The sequence below is a fragment of the Haliotis rubra genome, unplaced genomic scaffold (assembly GCF_003918875.1).
Source record: "Haliotis rubra isolate DU_JTF1 unplaced genomic scaffold, ASM391887v1 Scf119, whole genome shotgun sequence".
Classification (NCBI taxonomy): Eukaryota; Metazoa; Mollusca; class Gastropoda; order Lepetellida; family Haliotidae; genus Haliotis; species Haliotis rubra.
Window position 1 is genome coordinate 241,813 of NW_025765103.1, and position 18,462 is coordinate 260,274.

Below are 18,462 nucleotides of genomic sequence, written 5' to 3' on the forward strand. Positions count from 1 at the left end.
AGTTGTCGAATACAATGGACTTTGTATCTTGCGGAGTTTTGTCTCTTTATTACTACGGACAGACGTCGCCGATGTCGTAGTTTTCATGACTACATTAATATGCATTTAATCGGGGCATGCCTTTCAGAATGAAGCCGTCTGTACCGTGGGTGTTAGAATCAATAAACATGATTTGTTTCGTGGTTATGGAACATTTAGGAAAATAGTTTCCTGTTTGTCCCTTCCGAGAAAATGTTTGATGACAGTCGACGAAGAAGAAGAGGAGGAGGAAGAAGAAGAGGAGGAGGAAGAAGAAGAAACAATAACGTAACCCTGTGTATTAATGTATATATCAATATGTATTGTGAGATGATACCAGCTCACCTTCACATTTTGCCTCTTAAAAGTTTAGATCATATTACTTGAAAATGTTACTTGAAAATGTTTGGACAATTATAAATTATAAAGCCAGATAATGAGTCTCAGATATTTACAGAAACATATTTCGGTAAATATGGCAGACTTTACGATGTTCCCAGTATACATGTATTTGGTAGTGAGCAGTAATTACAATACTTGCAATGTGGCTCAAATAACAACAATATTGAAAATGTTACTGGTATGTTCTTATAGTTTTAACAGCTGCATAGATGCTTTGAAGTTGCACGAGGTGTCCAAGCTGGGGTATCTACATACTGAAGAGGTCCCAATCGACATAACACACCACAGGATCTACTCCATGCTGCCACTACACAGTGCACTGTAGGACACAAATACACGTCTGTGTGTTCAGGAAGGGCATCATCATAATATATACTTTATACATGACAGTCGGAGGACAGAACTATCTCACACACGACTTACTTCATATCAAAATTCATATTGATACACGCATCAACGCGGGGTAATCAGACAGGGTTACATCTCTATGGTTGCATCTCTATGGTTACATCTCTATGGTTACATCTCTATGGCTGTAATGAGTACACCGTTGTAATACAGGATCTCATTTTCATTACAATGATGTACAATGAATGTAAAACCGTACCTTGTACAAAGTACCGACCGCACACAGTACGCCCATGAAGCCGACAGCATCTCACAAGTCCACGTCACCGTTAGGCTTAGGCTGGCTAAAACTATCTGGAGAAAGAAAACGACACAGCGATCTAAAGAATGATTGAATTTTAAAAACGAATTGTACGAAAGATGTAGAACTATAAAAACATTACTGAGAAGACGTTATCCAGGTTCAACCATTGACAGTTTGCCTGATGGAATTTGCTGCTCTACAAACACCCTTCTTCCACATTTCAATTAGTTTTTTCAAGGGAAACAAATAGTGATTATCTGCTTTTAATCCCGTTTCACTCGATGCAGTCAGCAAGGCCGCAAAGCCAAGAAGAGCGTTGATTCGATCCGGACACACAGCGTTGCGATGAGAGGGCTTCCGTGAATGGCCAGCTCAGTAAATTTGTTTTGAGAGGAGGTAGACAGTAGTGGGCCTTCCAACACTGTCCGTGGAGATTCCAGCAGGCTAGAAGCCGAAAGGCAAACCCCATGACTACATTTACCGCCAATTTAGAGAGGTAATCAATGAAATATCCGTGACATCCGTCAACAGTACATTATAAGGATCAATATGGATCGAATTTTATCGTTTACATTGCCAATATAAATGATCACGCTTAACATGCTTGTATTGCCTGGCGAACCATTAGGCGAAATAAGGCGAGCCAGAACGAGCTCTGAGCGCCCTCACTTTGTTTCCCCCCGCTGCCTGAAAGGGACCGTAAACGACGATGCTCCTGAGAAGAAGGCACGGAAGAACGCTCAGTAGGACTCCCTGCTTTAACTCTGCCATCATCCGAGGATTACATTCAGACATGATGTGAAGATAACAGTGATGACTCCCTTGGTCAAAGGTTAAGACCTTTTCAATGGATTAAGTGCTTCCGGGTCATGGTAAGCCTGTGGCAGACGACCAAGTGCTGTGCGCGGGAAACTTGGCTCTGCTGTGTGTGAGTATTGATTGAGAAAGGCAGTTAGGAGAAGATGGGCAACAGCATGGCTTGAGAGGAGGGGTATGCACTATGCAGACGGAGTTGGGGGCACAGGAGAACGAGGTAGGTGTCATTAGATACCAGAAACTGATCCCCACATCACCAGGCGACAGGATTCGTGTTATAATATGTGTGCGCTCTGCTGCAGGCGTATCTCTGGATACCCGGATCAAGCGAAGCTTTGTTCTATGGCCTAGCTAGCTTTATCAAATATTCATCGAATAGTTTATATTTTTAACTAATCGATGGTATCGTGTCAGTTAGCTTACAATTTGACTATAGATGGCATGTCAAAGTGTTGTGGTTTGACAATTATGTAACAGTCGGACAAAATATAGTTTTCCAATTACCATTGAAAAATCCAACAGAAACACTTCCAGTCCTAAATAAAGGATAAACACTGTCGGTACACACCAGGCTCTCTTGTCAGTAACACCTAACGTGCCAGATTTTGCTGAATAAATCTTCTGCAAATAACAATTTAATCTTATATTTTCATTATATACCCGGGAATATAAGATGTCCGTTAAAATGATATCCCGGGTATATAAGGAAAGTTTAGAATTAACATAAAATGCCAGATATATGATATATGGTACTTGTCATCGAACACGGATCAAGGAATAGAGTCTATAGGAACCAATGCCTGGTTTGTTTACAGGCCGGAGTCGCATGACCGTAGTTCTGCTGTGCAGTGTCAGGCATCGAACTGACAATAACTATTTAATGCGAATTGTCTGAGTGGTGGGGCTCCTGGTGGAGTGGACGCTCTTACCATTTGGTCGAACACCCGGTGTGTGAGTGGTGGGTGCTCCTGGTGGAGTGGACGCTCTTACCATTTAGTCAAACACCCGGTGTGTGAGTGGTGGGTGCTCCTGGTGGAGTGGACGCTCTTACCATTTAGTCAAACACCCGGTGTGTGAGTGGTGGGTTGTCCTGATGGAACGGACGCTCTTACCATTTAGTCAAACACCCGGTGTGTGAGTGGTGGGTGCTGCTGATGGAGCGGACGCTCTTACCATTAGGTCGAACACCCGGTGTGTGAGTGGTGGGTGCTCCTGGTGGAGTGGACGCTCTTACCATTTGGTCGAACACCCGGTGTGTGAGTGGTGGGTGCTCCTAGTGGAGTGGACGCTCTTACCATTTGGTCAAACACCCGGTGTGTGAGTGGTGGGTGCTCCTAGTGGAGTGGACGCTCTTACCATTTGGTCGAACACCCGGTGTGTGAGTGGTGGGTGCTCCTAGTGGAGTGGACGCTCTTACCATTTGGTCGAACACCCGGTGTCATTGCTGATTTTCAGAGAACATATCTACAACTTGCTCCTCTGTTTTGTCTTGTACACTTGATCGAATCTGTATCAACTGATAATGGTTATTATGGATATTCACTTGCATATTTATTTGCCAAAGTTATGGATGAGAAAATAAATGCAATTGGTATGGTCAAGAGGGGAAGGAATGGAATTTATAGTACAACCTTTACTTGTTTCTTATTCCGAGCACTTCCAGTTATACGTGTTACAGGTATGGAGTATATATATGCAGTCATTAGAGCCCGTGTCAGCCTGATGATCTAGTTACCTGTGGCGCTATTCACTGGGCCGTGTATATATGGAAACACAAATAGAAACTGTCAACATATGTCATTGTTATGACAGTCTGTGTGTTTGTGGCGCTCTGTTGGTGGATGTCATATATACAGAGATATACAACTGGTCGATACAGGGGTGTATGGGTCATGATTGTTTCATTGAGGACATCAAGTCTCTAACGTCTCTCAGGTCCTTAAAGGATTGTGAGTAGATCTTGTCTCTGAAAAGAAAATATACAATTTACAGAAACAAACGAGTGTTCGATTGTCTGAGTATAAACGAGCCAAAATACTCGCTTCATTTCTGAAACCCGTAATCTCGACATACCATCTGTCAAGGATGTGTATGGGCTGAACTGGATATGTGTGTTTCAGGGTCTGTATGACCAACAGATTGTGAACGGAGATTGTAGGCAGTGTTTCTTGTTGTGATATGCATAATGATAGACGGACAGTTAATTGCCATCAATATGTACGAAACATATGCTCATTGAGAAAGAAGACATGTATCTTTAATATGGGATCGATATGAAAATGTTGCATGGATCAGTTCAAATGAAGATGCAAGGAGCCAGCCCAGCCACCCTATCACCTTCCCCAAATCACTACCCCACCAACCCTATCACCTTCCTCAAATCACTGCCCCAACCACCCTATCATCTTCCCCAAATCACTACCCCACCAACCTTATCACCTTCCCTAAATCACTGCCCCAGCCACCCTATCATCTTCCCCAAATCACTACCCAACCAACCATATCACCTTCCCCAAATCACTGCCCCAGCCACCCTATCACCTTCCCTAAATCACTGCCCCAGCCACCCTATCATCTTCCCCAAATCACTGCCCCAGCCACCCTATCACCTTCCCCACCTCATTACCCCACCAACCCTATCACCTTCCCCAAATCACTGCCCCAGCCACCCTATCAGCTTCCCTAAATCACTGCCCCAGCCACCCTATCACCTTCCCCAAATCACTGCCCCAGCCACCCTATCACCTTCCCTAAATCACTGCCCCAGCCACCCTATCACCTTCCCCAAACCAATCAGCACGACTAGAGACATATGTAAAACTGTGATATGAGATGTCAGTTACATTGTAACCAGTCAGCACGACTAGAGACATACAGCTGTAACCGTGATATCAGATGTCAGTTACATTGTAACCAGTCAGCACGACTAGAGACATATGTAGCTGTAACCGTGATATCAGATGTCAGTTACATTGTAACCAGTCAGCACGACTAGACACATGCAGCTGTAACCGTGATATCAGATGCCAGTTACATTGTAACCAGTCAGCACGACTAGAGACATACAGCTGTAACCGTGACATCAGATGCCAGTTACATTGTAACCAGTCAGCACGACTAGAGACATGCAGCTGTAACCGTGATATCAGATGCCAGTTACATTGTAACCAGTCAGCACGACTAGACACATGCAGCTGTAACCGTGATATCAGATGCCAGTTACATTGTAACCAGTCAGCACGACTAGACACATACAGCTGTAACCGTGATATCAGATGTCAGTTACATTGTAACCAGTCAGCACGACTAGACACATGCAGCTGTAACCGAGGCATTATGAACACATACTGCTGTAGCTATGAGAGATGGTGATCCCTAAACTATAATAATTCAATACTTTTGCCTCTAAACTCTAACAGGATATTTAATGTCACAGAGATATCAAGTAGCTTTGTTATCAAAGAAACCAAACAATTTTCTGACAATATCGCTTGAATTGAAAATACATTGACGAATGCGGTAAAGATTATATCACTCAGCTTCAACCCGCCGAAAGACCAGAAGAGGTCATGCTTTCTCAATAAGCCCCCGATAAAAGACTACTTTGTTCTCGTATTTATTTGTATATTTACAGGATGTGATACACCTGCATCCAAATGGGTAAGTTGATAAAACCAATAAATCTACGTATACGATTTCCGCAGCACATGGCAAAGATAAACTGGAATAGCTTGTTTTCGTTTTAATGTAGGTGGTTTCACATATCCACGGCCATAAAAACATTTCAATATGATCATTTGGAGAAGGATGTTTTTAACGTGATTATACTGTAGACCATTACTGACTGGTTTATCCATTCGTAACCATTACGAAATACATAGAAGAAAAGGTACATTTCGTATATTTATCTTTTAGTCTGATCGCCGCATGCCCCCGTGACATCCTGTGTTCTTTCACAGGCTGAAAAAAACGTTTAATTCCCTCACGCTGAAGTTTGTTTTCCAAAAACATGTGTTTCCGTCGGGACAAACACATATCACACATGTTTTATTGTGCAATCAAGACGAAGGTAATGAGAGTGCCATGGATTGCGACCAGACACGATTTGCCACACCACTGCTTCCACTTAATGTGTTAGACGAATCCTGAACAAAGCAATGGTTGATAGATGGTTTTCTTTAAGAGAGATGATTCACCCACTAATTTCACAGAAATCCTTATCAGAAATTGATATGTTAGCGTATTTGTGGTTATCACACGACGAAATGACGTTATCTGTTATATATTACAAATCAATACTGTTTGATTGATAAATAGCACGTGGTGTTTGTATAACGGCCACATCTCATGCAAAATAGACTCAAGCGTTACGTATATGATCATGGAATTGTCTAAAATGTGTCATTATGTATATGCTTGAATGATTATGTATTACAACTGGATCTTTCATGAACCAATGATAGAGCCTAATACTGATATGTGTTTGTAGCCAACAGTGATAAAGGTGAAGTACGGTGTTGTCAGGAAACATATATCCTGCTTGGTGTCGTACTTGCAGGAAGTGCCGGACTGGTAACAGGTAAAAAGAAAAGTGTCTGGGATGTTATCTGAAATACCACTCTTGGTAATTGCATCCCTGCTTATAGCAAAATCCCATCCCGTTGTAGTATTTCGATTAAGTTAAAAGGTGATAAAGCAGAGTGATTTAGTTACGTCGCAGTCTCAGAGGAATTCAACTGAGAGTCTTGGATGCATATTCCATGCTTATGTCAGCCTATTACGTTTCCTTAATTCCGATATCAACCACGCCATTTATCCACCATGGTATATAGGCATTACTGATTATCTTCGTACTTTGTGGCGACATGACAACACACTATTACAGAATGCACGTTCAGTGCACATGTAAATACAATTGGAAAACTAGGAGTTGTTCATGGAAAGAAAGGAAGGAAGGGGTTTGTTATTGCCAAGGGACCATTGCGTCATTACATGTAGCTGATATTACGGAGCGTGGACTGACGAGGTTGGACTTCAACAGCCTGTAGTCTGAAGGTGGTTCCCTTTGATTAAAAAACTCCTTGGAGGTGTAATGAACGCGTGCTTTCATTGCTGTGCTTATGGTTGTATGGTGTTTCTAAGCACGTCTATGTAATCTGTGCCTAATTACTGTCCTGCTGGGAGTTCAGGGAAGAGACGTTCTGTTTGGCCATGGGTTAATTACGATTTTGCGTATGATTTCCTTTTTGCTGGCAGATAGACAAAGCCTTAAATAACTAGACCCCTTAGATTCCTTTCTTACAGTGACCGCACTCTGCCAGGACGCTTCAACAGGGACCAGGGACCAGTATGTTGGCAGTCGTGACATGTTTCATTGAAGTAATTCCCTTGGTCGTTCTGCCAGCTCACGTTTTATGATGTTGATTATCCCAGCAGTTAATGATGAGCATAGTTATCCTGAAGCAACCTCACACAAGGCATCCACGTCAGGCTGGAAATATACACAAGATCATAGTCTTTCTATTTTTGATAAAAAGGTTCAAAATTAATGTGATAATATGATACTTACTGCATGTGATATGATACTTACTGCATTCGATGATATGATACTTACTGCATGTGATGATATGATACTTACTGCATGTGATGATATGATACTGCATGTGCTGATATGATACTTACTGCATGTGATGATATGTTACTTACTGCATGTGATGATATGTTACTTACTGCATGTGATGATATGATACTTACTGCATGTGATGATATGATACTTACTGCATGTGATGATATGATACTTACTGCATGTGATGATATGATACTTACTGCATGTGATGATATGATATGATATGACTTGCATGTGATGATATGTGATACTTACTGCATGTGATGATATGATACTTACTGCATGTGATGATATGATACTTACTGCATGTGATGATATGTTACTTACTGCATGCATGGATGATATGATACTTACTGCATGTGATGATATGATTACTGCATGTGATGATACTTACTGCATGTGATGATATGATACTTACTGCATGTGATGATATGATACTTACTGCATGTGATGATATGATACTTACTGCATGTGATGATATGATACTTACTGCATGTGATGATATGATACTTACATGTGATGATATGATACTTACTGCATGTGATGATATGATACTTACTGCATGTGATGTGTTTGGACAGTGTTCAACTTAGTTGACGACAACTCATTCCTGTAAAATACACGTTAACGCATACATATAACGGTGGATATCTCAGTCTTACACGTAGCAGGAGGTATACATACACGTAGCAGGAGGTATACATACACGTAGCAGGAGGTATACATACACGTAGCAGGAGGTATACATACACGTGGCAGGAGGTATACATACACGTGGCAGGAGGTATACATACACGTAGCAGGAGGTATACATACACGTAGCAGGAGGTATACATACACGTAGCAGGAGGTATACATACACGTGGCAGGAGGTATACATACACGTAGCAGGAGGTATACATACACGTAGCAGGAGGTATACATACACGTGGCAGGAGGTATACATATACGTGGCAGGAGGTGTATACACGTAGCAGGAGGTATACATACACGTAGCAGGAGGTATACATACACGTAGCAGGAGGTATACATACACGTGGCTATACATACACGTGGCAGGAGGTATACATACACGTAGCAGGAGGTATACATACACGTAGCAGGAGGTATACATACACGTAGCAGGAGGTATACATACACGTAGCAGGAGGTATACATACACGTAGCAGGAGGTATACATACACGTAGCAGGAGGTATACATACACGTAGCAGGAGGTATACATACACGTAGCAGGAGGTATACATACACGTAGCAGGAGGTATACATACACGGGGTATGGTTTTTATACGTTCTGTATCTTGCTTATACTGGCACTTAGATGCCGGGGCACTTAGATTCATCGGCCTCTCAATGGATCTTTGTCAATCAAGTGAAAACAACAGAGGCAACACAATATGTCATCAAACACATTCGGCTATATACATAATATGCATACTACAGTTGTAGAGCGCCTAATATGCTCAGTGGCGCTAAGGACAAGACAATGTTACCCCAGTTAACACAAGCTGCCTTTGAGGCGTCAGAGGGTTTACTGTCACATGACCATCTTATCCCACCGGGTACCCATTCACTGTTGGGTGAACAAACTCACAGGTGAGATCACACGTGTCACCCGTGCTTCGTTGTGGGGAAAGACTGATGTTCTAGAAACTCTCAGGAGTAAAGCTGCCTGTACAAGACCAGACACCACTACAACTACATAACCATTAATATTACCTGTATGGCACTTTGACAAATGCCATTTGACAAGACATACCACCATCATGATAATGGCCACATCGGGCACTTTGGCAGTAACTGATTTCAGTTTAGAATCAAAACTCTGTTGATATTTGGAAAGATATACAAAAAGTTGTATGTGGAATGATCAACATTGTTGAAACGTGATAATACCCATTCGTACCGGCCATAATACCCATTCGTACCGGCCATGTGATCCGCAGGTTCTGTTCGTCTTACGTCATGTACAGGGTACAGGAATCTCTTTACTGCAGGAAATCCGGTACCACATACACGTGTGTGTTTTTGGTTAACACATATACAGTAACTTAGGATCATTGATCTGAAAAATCGAATACTAGTTCAATCTAGGCCAATCCTTGGGACCTAATTATGCAATAAAACCTTTCGATGATAATGACTGAAATTATTGGATCGCCATTTTGAACTGCATTATGTCTTGTCGCCTTTGAGAAGAAACATGAAATATAAATGTGGTGTTATAGGCAAATGAACACAAACAATGACAGAATGAAAACCGATGTGATCAATAAACAATTTAGCAACGTAATGCAGTCAACCTAAAGGAAATACAAAAGTATTGTTTCCGCTACGGTCCACAAACACGAGATGACTTCTATCATGTGAGGAGTATTGATTGCTGTGTGAGCTACAGACCTTTCCTAGCCGAGAGAAACAACAATTTACGTCATTGTAATTGTGAGGACAACAAATCCAGTCTACATTTATTTCAAGTGTTAAATATTTGACATGAGCAGCGGAGATGATATAACGCATTTTGACACAGATTCGAATCGTATAAAGGAACTTCACACTGAGCAATGTTGGAAGCTGTTCTTATGTATTTGTTCTTTCTGATAATGTGTATTGTTTATACGAGGTAGAACATCATGGTTCTTCTATCAATTCAGAGCCACATTTAGAGCTTTAGGGTTGCTTCCAACTCAATGACAAGGGATCGGTCGCAGACAGTGGACAATGTCACCTGATCCCTCTAAATATGCAAACATTGTATTACCGTAGCAAGGTGTTTTCTTCTGTTTCCATGTAAGGCTTTTCTTGCATCTATACCAGGCAGCTTTATATACATGGTCATTCAATTACAGCCACATACTCTCTTGTCGTGCCCCAGGCTGTTTCCTAGTTAGTGTAGGAGGAACAGACAGCATATCGTCCATCTGATGGGAATCAGTGGACAAAGTGGTCACTCTATTTCATTAGGCTAAATAGTATTGTCACTGAATTCCCCAAGGGGGAGAAGAAGCACTGGTTTGTGGACGGCTGTTACATGCTGTTCAGGACTCGTCACAGAGATCATAGGAAGATATAAAGCTCATCTCATTATTCTATTCTTATTTAATGATTTGTTCGTCAGGTGCGACTGGTATGTTTCTAACAAATACCTGTTGCGTATTTCGGAATGGATTTCTGGATCATTTCGTATTGTTTTGTTGTTTTACGTTCATTGCCCATGTCGAACTGTCGTGTATAGGGTATCCTTGACCACCTCACGCCGTAGGTGTTTACATTTCACAACTTTTGAGTTAAGCCAGGCATGCTCTTCCTTCCAATATTTCAAACGGCACCAACGTCTCTTTCTCACAGGTTGTTGGATAAAAGTTACAATGCCACGATAAAGCTTTCATTTCTTTATGGTAGAAATGAGGAGGGCACCTCAATGCAAACCAGCTGATACCTTGACTGCCATCGGTTTCTAATGGCCAATATCCCTATAGAAAATGTCTGAGCATACATTGTGAGGAGCTACAGAACACTCTACTTTCTCAGTTTTACATCGCCGACTTTAGTTACGTTACTTGTAGATCTGTTTGATTCAATTTCCAGCCATAACATAGATTGGAAAGTAACCAAGACCAGACATTTGTTGTTCGAAACATGTAGGGTTGACAATGAAGCTGTTGTGATTAAATTAAGAATGCATGTCTCGACTTGGTCAAGTACAGAAAATTATAATACAATGTATGTACATTTGCTCTGTACCTTTACACCTTAGATGTGTGTGGAAACGTACAAGACACGTAACTGTTAGAAGTATTTACTGCCCACAGCTGGGACTAAGGCCAAGGCTTTGAGATAGGACCATATCTTTACATCTCGAACTCGGGATTCGACATCTGTAGCTGTGTTGTCTGTATGAAGCCCGAACTTTATATCAACTCATGACTTGAAATATGGAAACTTCCATCTTTCAGAAACACGAACCATTAGGGAATAGGGTGTACCGTGTCTAGTTCTGTGTGGTGTTACACTTATGTTACATATGTAGATCTGTGTAATGTTACAGTCATGTTACAGGTCTAGATCTGTGTAATGTTACAGTCATGTTACAGGTCTAGTTCTGTGTAATGTCACAGTCATGTTACAGGTCTAGATCTGTGTAATGTGACAGTCATGTTACAGGTCTAGATCTGTGTAATGTTACAGTCATGTTACAGGTCTAGATCTGTGTAATGTCACAGTCATGTTACAGGTCTAGATCTGTGTAATGTTACAGTTATGTTACAGGTCTAGTTATGTGTAATATCACAGTCATGTTACTGTGTAAGTTCTGTGTAATGTGACAGTCATGTTACAGGTCTAGATCTGTGTAATGTCACAGTCATGTTACAGGTCTAGATCTGTGTAATGTCACAGTCATGTTACAGGTCTAGATCTGTGTAATGTCACAGTCATGTTACAGGTCTAGATCTGTGTAATGTTACAGTCATGTTACAGGTCTAGATCTGTGTAATGTTACAGTCATGTTACAGGTCTAGTTCTGTGTAATGTTACAGTCATGTTACAGGTCTAGATCTGTGTAATGTCACAGTCATGTTACAGGTCTAGATCTGTGTAATGTCACAGTCATGCTACAGGTTTAGATCTGTGTAATGTCACAGTCATGTTACAGGTCTAGATCTGTGTAATGTCACAGTCATGTTACAGGTCTAGATCTGTGTAATGTCACAGTCATGTTACAGGTCTAGATCTGTGTAATGTCACAGTCATGTTACAGGTCTAGTTATGTGTAATATCACAGTCATGTTACAGGTCTAGATCTGTGTAATGTCACAGTCATGTTACAGGTCTAGTGTAATGTCACAGTCATGTTGATCTGTAATGTCACAGTCATGTTTCAGGTCTAGATCTGTGTAATGTCACAGTCATGTTACAGGTCTAGATCTGTGTAATGTCACAGTCATGTTACAGGTCTAGATCTGTGTAATGTCACAGTCATGTTACAGGTCTAGATCTGTGTAATGTCACAGTCATGTTACAGGTCTAGATCTGTGTAATGTCACAGTCATGTTACAGGTCTAGATCTGTGTAATGTCACAGTCATGTTACAGGTCTAGATCTGTGTAATGTCACAGTCATGTGTCTAGATCATGTTACAGTCATGTTACAGATCTAGATCTGTGTAATGTCACAGTCATGTTACAGGTCTAGATCTGTGTAATGTCACAGTCATGTTACAGGTCTAGATCTGTGTAATGTCACAGTCATGTTACAGGTCTAGATCTGTGTAATGTCACAGTCATGTTACAGGTCTAGATCTGTGTAATGTCACAGTCATGTTACAGGTCTAGATCTGTGTAATGTCACAGTCATGTTACAGGTCTAGATCTGTGTAATGTCACAGTCATGTTACAGGTCTAGATCTGTGTAATGTCACAGTCATGTTACAGGTCTAGATCTGTGTAATGTCACAGTCATGTTACAGGTCTAGATCTGTGTAATGTCACAGTCATGTTACATGTCTAGATCTGTGTAATGTCACAGTCATGTTACAGGTCTAGATCTGTGTAATGTCACAGTCATGTTACAGGTCTAGATCTGTGTAATGTGACAGTCATGTTACAGGTCTAGATCTGTGTAATGTCACAGTCATGTTACAGGTCTAGATCTGTGTAATGTGACAGTCATGTTACAGGTCTAGATCTGTGTAATGTCACAGTCATGTTACAGGTCTAGATCTGTGTAATGTTACAGTCATGTTACATGTCTAGATCTGTGTAATGTAGCAGTCATGTTACAGGTCTAGTTTTGTGTAATGTTACAGTCATGTTACAGGTCTAGATCTGTGTAATGTTACAATTATGTTACAAATGAATTGATTCGTAGCTGAATTCCAGATTTGGATGAGAAAGTAACGACAGGTTTTCAGAATCCTAGTTTGTTTACTAGCTGATCTTGATGTGTTACAGTAATGTGGCACTGTGATGTTCTCGTCAGATACATCGCTCTATACACACTGTGGGCAACTGTCTGTATGATGGCGTAACAACACCGATTGAACACAGGCGTTAATTAGCGTCCCCCCTCTGACAGCTGACCTGGAGTTTGTACATTCTACCTAAGTTACACACATAACGTCCTTCCCCCACCCCAAGCCTTCCGATGTAATAGTATTGCAATAAATAATCCTTGTTTTGTGAGGCTTCTGTTAAGCATCCCTGGTACCGTTGGCACGAAATTTCCGAGGACATCTTTATGAAGGATAAACACTCTTCGTCGTGGCTGTTGGTCTTGTTATCATTACTGCACGGAAAACAGGTCGTTACATGTTGCTTTTAACGCTAATGGTGGTTTTCTTGTATTTTCAATGAGGATACTTTCTGCTTGGAAAACAATTTTCATCATCGATTTTCCCTCACTGGGAGATAATTCTGTATTTAACTAAGTGTGGACCAATTTGCATCGTGGTTTTATCTAATTCGCCAGTCTAATTCACTTTCCGTGGCCGGTTCGTGCACAGGACGTTCATTAAAACCTAGCATGACACATTCGTCCCGTCCCATTTCATCCATTTTGTGACCACATCTCAGGATTATTTTTTAACAATTTTGCTTTTGTAATTTATTTGAAACTATCACGCGGTGTTCTGCCTGCTTGGATCTGCGTGCAAAGGCTTGGTCTCGACAAACCGCTCTCGATGGATCGATGTGTTTGCACTGCAGGGCTAACCCAGACTATTCAGTCATGATTCCATGGGGGAGTAATCGCCGTATAATGCTGTATGTGCTATGTAGATAATACTGACGCTTTATGGCAATTGCGTGAATGATCGATTCATGGTTTTATCGTAGTTGCTTTAGCGATGTGATTTCTTCCACGTTAAGGCAATAGCCCGACAGAGGGGATGTAAGAGGTGCACTTCTGAAGTAGGTTATAGTTGAATTGCACACAACAACGTGCCATGATTCGATGCCCCTTAACCGCGGCTAAAGTGTTTAGTCGAGCACCTATCAGTTAAACTGTGATGCTACCCATACATATTTCATTGTAGCGAATAGTCCCGTTTTTGCCGGTACGTTACAGATAGGTTATATGTTCTAGCCCAAATACGTCTTTTAGCAGGCCTCTGTTATGCAACTGTATATAAAGATCGACGAGATTCACATTTACACTTGCCACATAGTATATATAGTATACTATCAAACTCCGTATATATGATAAATGCCTAGATCATTGCCTGCATACAAAGGTGCGGTATGTATTGGTAACACGGATACATCAGGACGTAATATTATGATCACAGGTCGCCATTAGCGTTATGATCGACATTACCAAGTTACCTATAAACTGTTACACACGCGTCTCTCTGGTTAGGTACTGCGACATTAGTCTTCTTTCAACAGTGCTAGTGTTTCATCAACCGACATGGATCTATCATAACTGCAGTTGAAGATGATATACTTTGTCTTTTTAAAATCTTATCAGGAAAGAATACTGAAACCATTTTTCTGCCCAAAGCAGATTAGCAGACCAATAATTTATCTGATGACGCTGGTCCATTACTGGAACTTAATTATCGCGGCTCCAGACCCAAAACCAAATTTAACGTGGCCACTGCCTTCATGCAAGCAAATAATAAAATGCGCTGTTTAAAGTGAACGACAGGGGATCTGTTTACCACCAGTAACCACACCGATCGCGCTACGTTTATTTTAAAGCCATTTTGCTGTTGTTAAGCGTCTCTCATGGTTTTGTATTTCGATTAACACTTCAGTGAATAACTCTGAAGACTTCAAATGACTTGTTTGCCCACCACTTGGGTTTTGACAATGATAAAACGGGCCATGAGACGTCCCCGGCTGATCAATTGCGTCAACCTGAGTTAATTCATGACATGTTGGCAGGGCGAGTTAGCTGTAATAACGGTTGTTACAGTGTGTTAATCCACCTTACGAAATCGAGTATCTCGCGAGGAACCGGGGCTGATTTCCATGCGCCGAGCACAACTAGCTCCGAGAGTTTAGGGGCTATACAATACGTGGGGATTCATCTAAGATCGCACAACCGCCCATGACGAGTTCATTTAGCATTCATGAGTTTTACGATTTCATTGAATTCATGTGTCCTTTTATGTGACCAAAACATGTCAACGATCATTTTACGTACAGCAATTCTCATTACAGGATGTTGCGTCGTATACAGCAGAACATTATCAGACCCTGAAATGAAAACTACTAAAATTAATCTGTTCAGTAAAATGTATATTTTAGAACCCTTCCTTTATGCACATTGAACACTTTTCCCACTCGTTCATTCACCATATTTAGCATCAATCTCTCAGGTTTAAGAGACGGTAGTTATGTGTAATGCGGTAAATATTCCGAGCGAACATTTCAATCACTCGGCTGCTCCCCCACCCCCCTTCCCGATCCGTCACAATAATGGTCTTATGGTGAAAGGTTGCACACAAATCTTCCCTGTTTGGGGGACGGGGGTGTGTGAGATTGTGTCTTTGTCACAATGGTGATAAACATCTACGAATTGCGTCGCTCTCACATCCTGAAATAAGAGAGTTTTATGTGTTCATCAATGTGAAAGGTGAGCTACAGTCCCTATGAACCCTTCTGCTGATTAGAGTAATATAGTTGCAGGAGGATGTGGATGTGTTTCTCGTTCAGGGAATATTCAGGACAGCATCTGGCATCCTTGGATCATAAATGTATTGGATTAGAAAGGACGTTTTGTTTACAGTGCTCGTATTGCGTTCCGAACTTCAAATATTGGCATGTCATTTAAGAGATTAACAATCCTTCACTTTGGAGAGAAATAAGTAGGACGTGATGGGTTGTGTTTATGATTCCTGGGGGAAAAGCAGGAACACTGCAACAAGAGGTAATTCTGAAAAAATTATCCTTCAACTGGGTTTATCATTTCATTATCAAAGTGCATGGTCGGTGAATGCCATTTCATCCTGTTTGCGCACGTCACTTGGCCCTTTCTGGTGAGCTACGGTTTCGTGTCATGATTGGATTTGTTCTGTGCTTGAACATTTTATAGCGTAACTTTATTCTCCTTGTCTGATTGTAATCGATTTGAACGAGAGCATTTGTCTTTTAGGTGTTATTAGTAACAGTATTACTTTAACAGACATGAAAGATGTACTTGCATTGTACTGATGGTTTGTTTCGACAGAAGGATGTGAGCGCTCCTCCATACACGGCACCAAGCTGCATGGTGTAACAATGCCTTGTGTTTGTGCTGTGGACATTCTCTCCACGCAATCACTAATGCCGTTCTCACACAGATGTCTGTAAGACCAATATCGTTCTGACACTCAGATATCTGTAAGATCAATATCGTTCTACCAGTCAGATATCTGTAAGACCAATATCGTACTGACACTCAGATATCTGTAAGACCAATATCGTACTGACACTCAGATATCTGTAAGACCAATGTCGTACTGACAGTCAGATATCTGTAAGACCAATATCGTACTGACAGTCAGATATCTGTAAGACCAATGTCGTACTGACAGTCAGATATCTGTAAGACCAATATCGTACTGACAGTCAGATATCTGTAAGACCAATATCGTACTGACAGTCAGATATCTGTAAGACCAATATCGTACTGACACTCAGATATCTGTAAGACCAATATCGTACTGACACTCAGATATCTGTAAGACCAATATCGTACTTACACTCAGATATCTGTAAGACCAATATCGTACTGACGGTCAGATATCTGTAAGACCAATATCGTACTGACAGTCAGATATCTGTAAGACCAATATCGTACTGACACTCAGATATCTGTAAGACCAATATCGTACTGACACTCAGATATCTGTAAGACCAATATCGTTCTACCAGTCAGATATCTGTAAGACCAATATCGTACTGACACTCAGATATCTGTAACACCAATATCGTACTGACACTCAGATATCTGTAACACCAATATCGTACTGACACTCAGATATCTGTAAGACCAATATCGTACTGACACTCAGATATCTGTAAGACCAATATCGTACTAACACTCAGATATCTGTAAGACCAATATCGTACTGACATTCAGATATCTGTAAGACCAATATCGTACTGACACTCAGATATCTGTAAGACCAATATCGTACTGACACTCAGATGTCTGTAAAACCCATGCTGTATAGCAACACAAGGCATAGGAGTAGACCTTGAACATTCTTGAACGACAAGGAGTCCTGTTTGCATCCCAGACTTCCGTGTGTCAAATTAAATATTTGGAACCAATGGTATTGAATAAGGTTGTGCACATGTGTTTTAAGTATGACCGATATATTACTGTCATCCTCATTGTACGTCAGGTATGTATTCAGTAATATTTTAAGAGGGAGTGATATGGGATACATTTAGTGACTAAATACCACGGCATAGAGTGGCTACCTCGTAAATCACTTTACGTAGGAACAGGTAAAGTAGTTGGAACATCGATCAGTACGAGAAGCACCTTCACGACGACTGTGTTGAGTCATTAACATCTAAACTGTGTAATGATGGTGTGTTATTACATTGAAAAAGGAGGTAAAAGTTCTTTTATTTCAACAATAGAAACTTCAAGGTACAGCATCTGAGCAAGCAGTTGTCACGCACAAAACACATTTTGTGTTGAACCACTTTCAGTGAACTGAATATACGACAATATAGTAACATATATCACCATAAAATATATCACCATAAAATATATCACCATTAAATATATCACCATAAAATATATCACCATAAAATATATCACCATTAAATATATCACCATAAAATATATCACCATTAAATATATCACCATAAAATATATAAATATATCACCATTAAATATATCACCATTAAATATATCACCATTAAATATATCACCATAAAATATATCACCATTAAATATATCACCATAAAATATATAAATATATCACCATTAAATATATCACCATT

At 40.7% G+C, this 18,462-nt stretch overlaps 1 protein-coding gene across 1 annotated transcript in view; it reads left to right on the forward strand.

The window, feature by feature from the left end:
• Positions 1 to 1,085: 1,085 nt before the first annotated feature.
• Positions 1,086 to 18,462, forward strand: part of LOC124260449 (transmembrane protein 151B-like) — an 84,076-nt gene continuing 66,699 nt past the window's right edge. The window contains exon 1 of the mRNA XM_046694774.1: positions 1,086 to 2,105. Within this exon, the coding sequence (XP_046550730.1) occupies positions 2,073 to 2,105 (33 nt within the window). The 5' untranslated portion in view covers positions 1,086 to 2,072. The remainder of the gene's footprint in view (positions 2,106 to 18,462) is intronic.